This window comes from Verruconis gallopava, assembly GCF_000836295.1.
Source record: "Verruconis gallopava strain CBS 43764 unplaced genomic scaffold supercont1.186, whole genome shotgun sequence".
Taxonomy (NCBI): Eukaryota; Fungi; Ascomycota; class Dothideomycetes; order Venturiales; family Sympoventuriaceae; genus Verruconis; species Verruconis gallopava.
The window spans coordinates 1-10,963 of NW_015622322.1; the positions used below are offsets into that span (position 1 = coordinate 1).

A 10,963-nucleotide genomic window follows, 5' to 3' on the forward strand; every position below is an offset into this window, starting at 1 on the left:
GCCACAAGGGTCTCATGCTAGCCTTTTATGACCATGAGGCAGCTTAGTCACTGATCAGCTAATGCATCACCAGCTCTGCTGAACCCGCCTCTCAGTATAGGAGTTACCACAGAACATAACAACGCGTTGATGAAAAATTCTCATAAAATTAAGATAGACTTCCTATTGTTACCTCTTTCACTTAATAGCATTGAATTTGCCTGTAATTTGCATGTCAGCCATTTCACAGTGGGCATACCGCTTAGAGCTACAGATGAAATGATCAATAGCATAATCAACAGTGAAGTAATTTTGTATTTAAGACCGATTTTGCAAATAAAGATAGCAATATAGCATTAACTATCAATGATTCATTTATTAATCCATAAGGTGGTGTGTTATCGTAGTTCGAGTGTTGACTTTCTCGCCACGGCGTGATTCTCGCTGCGCACGGACAGACGTTAATTAAGGAAGTATTGAAATGTGGGCTGTATAATGGTGACCGGCAATAACTTAGCCAATTAGTTCGGCTGTCCGACAGCATCGCCACATCTCTAGACTTGAATATTACATCTACATCGTCGCTCTCTGTCCAAGTCTATAGATAGCTTGTTTATTATTAAACATGACTATTAACGATCTACTATAGAGTTTCTATTAGTTTTTGATGGCCATACATAATGATAGATTAAAGCTCTTACTAGCCTTGTTGTGATTGGTGTGGGTCAATTCATACATTGTTGCCCCGCATATCAGTACCTGTACCTCTTAACTAGAGGTTCATCAGTCCGAAACGAGTTCCGCTTATTTGACCCAATCAGAGCACTGTAAGGTATTGTCTGATCTACATCATGCTATAACTACTTAATCCAGGCCTCAGCCATGGGGCTTGTAAACTTATGGCTGGTCGTCGTGGCCCTTCTTCGCATACCCGTTCCACATCTCCATGCTGTCAGCTAACCGCCCATAATGAAAACCATGGCGAGCGTGTTATGGACGTTCTGATCATTATGAATACGAATACGGCAGCATTTGCAGTTTGAGAGGAAAGAATGATCCTATAGATGATGATACAGTGAGCGTGGCGACATTAAAAGGTATACCAGAGGACTGTTATGGCCATCCTGCAGTTCTTCTACATACCGAACAGATCGGCTCAATAGTGGCCATCTTTACAGTTAGAAGTACCCACTTGATTTCGAGTCGCGACTAATACTCCCAGAACATCTCCTTTAACGGACAACCGCTTCATTTCAAATATGTGACGAAAAAGAACCTATGAATGCAACATCTGCCAATCTTCCCAAGCCCCGTTATCCAGATCTGGGTAAATTGCGAGAAATTGATGGCGATGCGCTACCCAAAAACAGCTATGTGAATTCTCCAATGCTCGTCTTGATGTAACCAGTCAACTTCACTTGGCTCGCCAGCTTAGAGTTATCTGCGGTAGTAGTTACCGTCTGAGGCGAGGTAGAAGCCTGGCAGAGGATACAAGCGACGATCCGAGGCGAGGTAAGCGCCGGGAGGAACTATTGGAGCTGTAGCAGGGCCAGATCCGTCGTCATCATCATCTTCGTCCTCCTCTTGATATTCGCTTCCATAAACCACATCGATCCGTTTAGAAACTAGTTCTGTCTCTCCATCCGCTCCAGCTCTTGTTGACCAACAATGCTGCACAGCCTCCCAGGCCCTATTCTTGCTTCCTTGTGGCAGCCACCTTTTTTCCTCTAAACACGCAATCACTAGGTAGCTATGACTTATCGTCAACGCCCAGGCACATTTGTGCATATCGGGTCACTTACACCCAGTGCTGACAGCCGGAGCCCTCTGGGCCAAACTCGTAACGGTGAAGGTTTCTCTCCCTTATGGCTTGGTCTATGTGTCCCACCTTGAGCTGAACGATAGGCTGGAAGTCATGCAATTTGATGGCACGGCCCGTCACCGCATTCGGAGATTGTTTGACGTCGTAAACTGTATCACCGTTCTGGTCTGCGTCGACCATCATGTGGAATCGCACTGAACCCTCTGCGATCTGCACATTAATGAACCAGTGATTGCATTCAGTAGAGCTCGTGAGGAAAAGAGCACCTAGTTGAATACGAAGTACGTTGCTTTCCAGAGCTATAGCCATTCCGAGTAACGTTAGCTGCGGTTAAGGCTAAAGATGCTGAGACGAAGAAGGCGAAATGTAGATTTGAATGGAAGGTGAGGAGCCAGTTAGGTCAACGTGGCGGTCATGAGAAGGAGACGTGAAGATATCAAGGCGTTAAGCTCAACGAACTTCGGCTTGATTCAGTTTATGAACTAAACTTTAGGTTAGCGCGATATTCCGCGATTCTGTGATTAGATTACTTGCAAGAAAAATACCTGGCAGTTTTCCAACGCTTGGACTACATCCTTCGCTGTCTGCTTCTCCTGAGGACTTAAACTCGCAAGATGTGGCTCCAGATTGAGGAAAAACCCAGTATCGAGAGGCGAGAATTTGTATGGAATGTAATCGAATATGCGAGGAAAGTATCCTGCGGAAGACCAGTCAAGCAATGTGACCGTGACTGTTTTGTTGCTATTGCAGATCACCAGGTTACGAGGGGAGAAATCCATATGGCACATCACCAACGGTTGGTCCTCGAAACTGATACGACTTCCTGGTCGTTTTAGTCGTCTTGTCAGCCAATCTTCAAGGTTCCGTCGGTCCTTGAAGATGGGCACGTTATTGGGCCACAGAGCACCTTCAACAACGCCTCCACTTAAAGCCCCCGGCGTTTCACCTCGAATATTGTGCATGTGAGATAAGATTTGCCTGAGCCGTGGTGCGACAGCCAACGCCTGCTTCGTGCATGGGACTTCGCCTTCTGCGAAGTCCATCACCAGATAACCAATAGGCCCATCTTGAATAAAGCGGTATGGCGCAGGAACACGAACAATGTTGGGGTCGAGAAGTTGGAAGGCAATTTGCTGGTTGAAGAATTCGCCTTCCTTCACAAAGTTGCCGTATTTGACGACAATGTTGGAAGAAATTTTGACAACCTTGTTTGAACAGGATGAGTCGGAGAGCAGATCCCCAGATGCATGGCATCTGCTTATTATCTCTGTATCTGTTGCTCGAATATGATCAAAAAATAGCGACATTGTAGTTTTGGATAAGGACGTCCACATGTAATGAAGTGCAGGTTCAGATGTAAGAGGATGGCGGGAGGATGGTAGGATGATTGGCTCACAGGCCTTCTGTCTGGTTCCAATATCTTGCGCCTAAGGCATGATAGTTAGCGCCTGGATCTAGACGATTTGATCACGTGTCATTCCAGACGTTCATAGCACGCTGGCCAACTTATATAAGTGATACTGTAATATCTGACAATGGTGTAATATCTAAGTTAATTGAGCTAGCAGAGTCCGGCATTTTGAAATTAGCGGAGCTCTGCTCGCGGATCACGCTGTTTCACGTGACACTTCTAGAAGGCTCTAAAACTGCGCCATGACTTATACTGTTTGAGCTACCGAGACAATGTGATCAGTATGTATTAGCAAAATGGACCCTGGCAAAGTTCTATGCTTATATAACCAGTGCTTCACGGGAGCGGTGAATGATGCATGAGTGAGTTCATAAGCTTTCTTAGTTTATTCTGATCAATAAGCTTTCAGAGAGTCCGCTGGCCGCATAGGAAACGAGAGCTCTACGGAGAATGGCCACGGTGGGGGAGGCAGGCAATCCGTTGACTCTGCTGCGATACGCGCTTTGAGTGTTGTTCCTACAGAAGTCGTTAATCTTGTTAATGATGAGGAGGAAGATGAGAGCATCGCCGGCCCTTCTTCTGCAGCGACTGCCCGTGGTCGCACTGTAGCATTTATCGGCGAAGGTGTTGAAGGTGGCGAAGGCGGAGCAGATGAGAGCACAAATGGCCGCTCTGCTGCTGTCCGAGCTGGCCAGAAGAGACCCTCGATCGCTGATCCCATCAACGAGAGCCCGGCTAGTCATGGTCCACCTAAGACGCGTAAGAGGTGCGAGGTGTACTAAGAACTGAATCCACGTGGCACAGCATGTATTTGACCATACTTGGGTTGAAAGACAGCGTTATTGAGTTTGGGAGCATGCGCGGCGAACGAATTGAGCAGTTGGGTCGAATCGCCGCTGAGCCCGGATAGCTCAACAAAGTACTGACACCTTTCCAGCGTACGGCTAAGAACGCTGAGAAATTGCTTAGTCAGGTGAGCAAGGAGCAAGATTTGGCTTCCGAAACACTGCTCGGCATCGACAGACACGATTATGGGATATGCTATCGTCGGGGATCTATACGCGATGCTGGAGAATGGGCCTTCGTAGAGCCGTGTGGACATAGACCGTTTCATGTAGTTTGCACAAATAAACTGGCGGACAAATGGGTGCTGGAGGACAGTGTTGCGCGGGAGGAAGTGGAGGAGGGAAAACAGCGCCGGCTTCAATGCCCTACTGTCGAAAGGCTGGCAAGTTCATTCAGCTATTCGTTGTTTCCGTAGGATAATTGTGGTCAGTAGGAGGCTCATGGTCACGCATGTTCCTATAGCGTGAAAGCTAAATCTGATTTTCCTTCTTGCAAGGGCCGTGCTGTGCCGCTCGCGTATTTAAGGAACGGTCATTTTCCTGCTTATTAGCTAGCTCGTATCAAACACAATCAATAAAGAGACAAACCATGCATTACCAACCTCGAGTTTCCTTCTACCCTACAGTAGTTTCATCTATATCGCGTCCACCAAACAACGTTGAGCTTTTCATTATGAGCAATTTCGACCAGCACATTCAACGCTGTTCCTTATGTAACAGGCGGACACCGAGGTTCTGTGGAGTGTTTCAGCGAATTGCAAGATCTCTGCTCATGAAATTGGAAATGAGGCATGATGGCTTGATATATTCCACCTTCAGTAGTTGCTGGGTGTCACAACGTGTTGAAGTGCCCCATGATTTTTCATCTGTCTATAAGTACCTACGGCTCTGCGCTAGGAATGCTTAGATGCTAAATATTTAAAAATTATTCGTCTTATAATTGGTCAGAAGGCCCGTACGGATCAAGATTGGATTTGCGTGCAGCAGACATGGTGTTGCCCTCGCGGGGCTGGACGTGAGATTGAAAGTCATGCGGGCTTTCCCGCGGTAAGGGTTGGTACTTATTGGAATAAAGAATCCAGGACAAGGATTATCCTGGATTTAATCCAGAATAATATCCGAATTCTTAGTGGTCTGTGCGCTTAAGTAAAATCTTCTAATAATGGATTCAAATCGGAGTCCAAAAATATATCACGTGCAACCCCCTATTCTTTAGGGGCTAAACCCTATTTTTTAGGGCCTCGCTTTGCCAAGTGTATTTGGAATAATAATCCAGAATCCATATTTCCAAACCCGGAATCGTTATTTATCTATTGTCAACCCTGCCCGTGATTGCCTTGTGGGCTTTCACATAAGTCCTGTGCATGCTTTCGCCCAAGTCCCGCCATCTAGACATGCTCAGCCACGCAAGGCGCTTTCAGATCCCAAATTTTGGAATTCGGCGTCAGGAAGTGACAGATTGAAGGGCGCTTATTCGGGCGTCTATAAAGCAAGCTTGTCTGAACTCTGTTGCTCTAGCACCACCATCACCATAAGCACCATGTCGTTCACTTACATCTCCGACAACAATAACAGCAAGACTCGTCGAGATTCCAGCCACCCTATTGTCCACCATCATCATCACGGCGAAGAAGGCAAAGAACCACGAGCTTTTAAGACCGCTCTCGTCAGTGCTTTACTTGCTGGCTTTGCCGTCCACAAGAAAACGAAAGGAGACAAGCTCTCCTCGGTGGCTGCTGCCGCAGTCGGCGCCCTTGTCGCGCGCGAGACGAAGCGGTACGTCAAGCAGCCACACGACCGACGTTCTTATATTAGGGAATAGAGTAAAATAGTCTTTAGGGTTTGGTGTTCTTGCCTAATTTCCTTCACTTCAAAGCTATAAATAGAGAGAATACAATTCGATAATATCGAAGTTAACTTAACTACAAAATGCTCAAGATATGTGTCCGTGAAGCTCTAAGTTACCCGTGGGCATCCTCTGACGGTGGCATTTTGCGGTACCCAAAAAGTCTCCAGCCATGCGAACTCGCTGTGGCGGCTCAGATACCAAAAACAAACCGTGATCTTCAACAGTAACGTCTATTCCTATATCGCGGAACGCACCCTGAACAGAACACATCCCGAAATTTTATATAATAAGTCATTCTGCTGACATTCTATAATCTTGTCACCACTAACGTCTGTCTGTCGGCTGAGCTGAGTAAGATGATGGTTATTTAGATTTTAGATGAATTGATTTGATTTGATTTGGTGGTAAAACCTCCAGCGAGAACAAATTCAATTTCTGAGACAAATCAATAACGAAGGTAAAGTTCGCCAATCTACAAACGTCTGTCCGTGCGCAGCGAGAATCACGCCGTGGCGAGAAAGTCAACACTCGAACTACGATAACACACCACCTTATGGATTAATAAATGAATCATTGATAGTTAATGCTATATTACTATCTTTATTTGCAAAATCGGTCTTAAATACAAAATTACTTCACTGTTGATTATGCTATTAATCATTTCATCTGTAGCTCTAAGCGGTATGCCCACTGTGAAATGGCTGACATGCAAATTACAGGCAAATTCAATGCTATTAAGTGAAAGAGGTAACAATAGGAAGTCTATCTTAATTTTATGAGAATTTTTCATCAACGCGTTGTTATGTTCTGTGGTAACTCCTATGCTGAGAGGCGGGTTCAGCAGAGCTGGTGATGCATTAGCTGATCAGTGACTAAGCTGCCTCATGGTCATAAAAGGCTAGCATGAGACCCTTGTGGCGCACGATGCACGTGCTCAAATCGGTCTGGTTTGCAGCCAAGCGAACAAGGTAATTGTGTAAGGCTTTTTCAGCCTTGCCAAATCACTTGATGGCAATATTGCAAAGATTTCAATGATGATAATAATAATGGAAATTTAATCTCGTGATCATCACTTGAAGGCAGACGCTGAGATTTGATAGGTGTTCAATAATGGTCCTGGCGCTAAAATAGAACATTTTCCGGGTCTAGCGGAGTCCCACCTCTGAGCGTCGCTGGACCCTCGCTCCTTCCTCCCCACGACCACCACCACCACAAGAAGCCAGCATGGACCCAGCCAGTCGCGCATTGGCAATGGAGTTACCTCCTGGTGTAAAGGATACACTCGCTAATCGAGCCAAATATGGAAACGTCAAGCTTTCTACGCTTTATCATCATAAAGCCGGACGGCGTTCGAAAGAAGCGAAAAACGCAGAGCAACAGTGGCTCACCCCACCGGAAGAGAAAGCTCTTATTAGATTCCTACTTCATATGTCTGACCTCGGACAGCCTGTGCGAATAAAGCATATAGATTCACTTGCATTTAGTATTGCCCGCAATCGGCCTCTTTCAAAAAGACCGCTCGAACCTCCAGGTAAAAACTGGTCCCGAGAATTCGAGAAACGTAATCCCGTACTTAAAGCGAGAAAAGTCAGCGCGCTAGACTGGGAGCGACACCCAGTTAATATATACGATAAGATCATACATTGGTTTGAGGTGATCGGGCAGGCATTCCGAGATCACGCTGACGAGATCCGCCCAGAGGATGTCTATAACATAGATAAAACGGGTATTATACTCAGCAAATTAGGTAGCGTGAAGGTCCTTATAGGCAGGAACGACCTACAGAAATATAGAGGCGCGTATGTGAAACACACTGTAGTGACATCGATTGAGTGCATCAGCAGAGATGGTAGGTATCTAGATCCAATGGTCATATGGCCGGCATCTACACATAGGGCCACTTGGACAACGCATCCTACGCCTGGGTGGTTTTATGCGTGCTCTGAGTCTGGATACACCGACTCCTTTATTAGCCTGGAGTGGCTCAAGCGTGTATTCGACCCTCAGACGAAAGAGCGAGCCAATGGACGACCACGATGGCTGATCCAAGATGGCTTCGGAACGCATGAAACACTTAAAATCTTAGAATTCTGCCTGGACAATAACATCATCCCGTGTCGCCTTCCCTCCCATACATCCCACAAGCTCCAGCCCTGTGATGTCGCCGTTTTCGGGCCGCTCAAATCAGCATATCGGGATAAATATGAACAATTAGAGCGGGGTGGCATAGGTACTATTGGTAAAAGTCACTTTACATGTTTATACGCTCCTGCAAGGGTAAGGGCCTTTACTAAGAAGAACATCCTCTCTGGCTGGGCAAAGAGCGGTTTGTTTCCATTCAACCCTGACAGAGTTCTCAAAGACACTCCCAAACCGATCACCACCTCGCAAGTTCCTAGGCTCCAGCAAGTATTAGATCCACGTCTTGACGACGACCAAGTTCGGACGCCAACAACGCCTCTGACGTCCGATGCCGTGATATCATTACAGAATCTAATCAATCAGGATGCACATGCACTTGATGAGACGACCAGATGGCGCTTGCAGAGACACCTCCAAAAGCTCGCAAATGCCGCAAACACATCAATTGCTGAAGGCTCACTCCAGAAGGAACAGATTCAATTTCTTTATAAAGTGAACAACGAAGCCAAGGTGCGCCAATCGACAAAGCCCGTTATATTAAGTAATGCGAAGGTTATTAGCCATAAGGACCTTGAGGAAGCACGAACAAAGCGGGCCGAGAAAGATGCTAAGAAAAGGGCTAAGAAAGCTGAGAGAGATGCTAAGAAAATCGAGAGGGATGCCAAAGAAGCTGAGAAAGAGGCTAAGAAAGAGGCTAAGAAAGCCGAGAGGGAGGCTAAGAAAGCTGAAAGAGAAGCTCAAAAGGCCGCAAAAGAGGCAGAGAAAGCCGCTACGGGCAAGAGTACACGTGGCCGAAAGCGTAAACTTCCTGCAACCTCGGCACCAGAGCCAGAGCCAGAGGCTAAGAGGAGCCGCAAGACCAAAGAGCGTGAATTACCATGGGATCTCACGATATGGGTGGATGAAGGGCAGGTTGCACCTGTAGCGAAGATGATATAATTTTGGCGCTGACAGAACTGCCGCTGGCGGCATAGGGGCATTGGGACATTGACGCGTAGACGTATTAATTAAGTTGGATACTAGGGATCGTAATATTAATTAGACACTTATATGATCATATAGTAGGACTTAACTTAGGGTATATAGAAATGCTAAGACTTTCTATTCTGAGAGAATCAATACAATCTTGAACATGGTTGTGGCCAGCAGCTGGAAGCGGCTTGGCTAAAATTTAAGCTGAACGCCACTTTGATGCCTAATTTCCAGCTAGCACCATACACAGGCGCTGCAGCACAGCCACACTACAATTTGAGTACGATATACTCCATATAGGCGACTCACCGACTTCGCTGCTAACGCATGGGTTGTCCTCACAATTCAAGCACGCGAGGATGCGGCTGAGACTGCTCATGGCTTTGCACTGCCTCGCCACAGCCTCGTCACAGCCTACCACTATCATATACCCTTGTGTTGCTCCCTGAATTCCTAGCAGTGTCCAACTTGTCCCTACCTTAGACTGCCATCATAATAACTATGCAACTTCTTCATTTCGACGAGTCCGGAAGACCAGTCTTGACAGACTTCGCCAGAAAGACCATCCCGCATTATGCAATCTTGTCACACAGATGGTGGGGAGACGCTGATAAGGTCCATTACCATAATATACTGAACAACACCTATGCAAGCAAGGATGGCTTCCGCAAGCTCGAATTTTGCGCCAAACAAGCCAGTCAGGATCACCTTCAGTACTTTTGGATCGACACATGTTGCTTTGACAGATATAACAATCTTGAACGCTCAAACGCGGTAAATTCTATGTTTAAGTGGTATCAGAACGCTGTAAAATGTTACATATTCCTTTCCGATATGTCAGTAGCTACAGCAGCAGACGCCCAGCAGTAAAATACATAGGAAGCACGTTTCCGGGCTAGCAAATGGTTTACTCAAGCTTGGACACTTCAAGAGCTCATCGCTCCAACTTCAGTCGAATTTTTTTCTTCTGAAGGTCTGCGATTGGGAGATAAGAACTCCCTCTTGCCGTTACTACAAAGAGAAACCGGCATTCCATCAGAGGTTCTACAGGCAGATCAGTCCAGTGCGAAGCTTATTGACTTTCTAGAAAAGTTCAGTGTCTCGGATCGAATATCATGGGCCCGTACCCGCGAAGCGACCGAACCAGAAGACCACGCATATTGTCTTCTTGGAATCCTTAACGTACAAATACCTCTCGCATATGGCGAAGGAAAAGAGGAAGCATTACGCAGACTTCTAGACGAGGTTGAACAATCGGATACCACCCCATCTATCATTCCTTTCTCCCGAAATAAACGATTCGTAGGGCGTCAGTCACAGCTTAAAGAGGTCGAAAACATCCTGTCTACCAGAGAGCAAACTACAAGAATTGCGATAACAGGAGAAGGGGGTACAGGCAAATCACAGTTGGCGCTCGAGATTGCGTATAGTATTAAAGAAAAGGATAAGGCATGCTCAGTCTTCTGGATCGACGCTGGTGACATCGACAGTGTATACCAAGCATATAAAAGCATCGCACAAAAGCTTAAGCTCCCTGGTTGGGAGGACGAGAAAGCGGATGTTTTGCAGCTCGTAAAACGTCATATCAGCAAAAATTATGCAAAACGGTGGTTACTGATTTTTAACAACATGGATGGCGTAGACTTAGCAGATGCTGGATTTCTCACGCCACAACCAGTGGACCTAGTCAATATTCTACCATAGTCTGGACTCAGGTCGGTCATATTCACAACAACCAACAGCGACATTGTCGAGAGGTTGGCTATATATAATATCGTAGAGCTACAACAAATGGCACCGAACACAGCCCAGGAGATGTTTATGAACCATCTGACCATCTCAGTCCCGACAGACGAAACGCAGGATATAAAACTTTTGCTGGAAAATTTATCATATCTTCCATTAGCAATCGCGCAGGCAGCAGCCTACCTCAACCAAAATAA

At 46.2% G+C, this 10,963-nt stretch overlaps 4 protein-coding genes across 4 annotated transcripts; 2 read left to right on the forward strand and 2 right to left on the reverse strand.

Annotated features, from left to right (window-relative positions):
• Nucleotides 1–1,416: 1,416 nt before the first annotated feature.
• Nucleotides 1,417–2,110, reverse strand: PV09_09791 (uncharacterized protein; the record flags this gene model as incomplete). Its single annotated transcript, XM_016363927.1, has 2 exons — nt 1,417–1,729; nt 1,782–2,110. 2 exons carry the CDS (start codon nt 2,108–2,110, stop codon nt 1,417–1,419), a joined length of 642 nt encoding a protein of 213 aa, XP_016208242.1.
• Nucleotides 2,111–2,276: 166 nt separating this feature from the next.
• Nucleotides 2,277–3,135, reverse strand: PV09_09792 (uncharacterized protein; the record flags this gene model as incomplete). Its single annotated transcript, XM_016363928.1, has 2 exons — nt 2,277–2,283; nt 2,336–3,135. 2 exons carry the CDS (start codon nt 3,133–3,135, stop codon nt 2,277–2,279), a joined length of 807 nt encoding a protein of 268 aa, XP_016208243.1.
• Nucleotides 3,136–3,566: 431 nt separating this feature from the next.
• PV09_09793 (uncharacterized protein) lies at nt 3,567–3,994 on the forward strand (the record flags this gene model as incomplete). The annotated part of the gene is made up of 2 exons (XM_016363929.1): nt 3,567–3,574; nt 3,622–3,994. The coding sequence occupies 2 exons, from the start codon at nt 3,567–3,569 to the stop codon at nt 3,992–3,994; spliced, it is 381 nt and encodes a 126-aa protein (XP_016208244.1).
• A 5,527-nt stretch (nt 3,995–9,521) lies between these two features.
• Nucleotides 9,522–10,724, forward strand: PV09_09794 (uncharacterized protein; the record flags this gene model as incomplete). Its single annotated transcript, XM_016363930.1, has 2 exons — nt 9,522–9,827; nt 9,900–10,724. The coding sequence occupies 2 exons, from the start codon at nt 9,522–9,524 to the stop codon at nt 10,722–10,724; spliced, it is 1,131 nt and encodes a 376-aa protein (XP_016208245.1).
• Nucleotides 10,725–10,963: the final 239 nt, after the last annotated feature.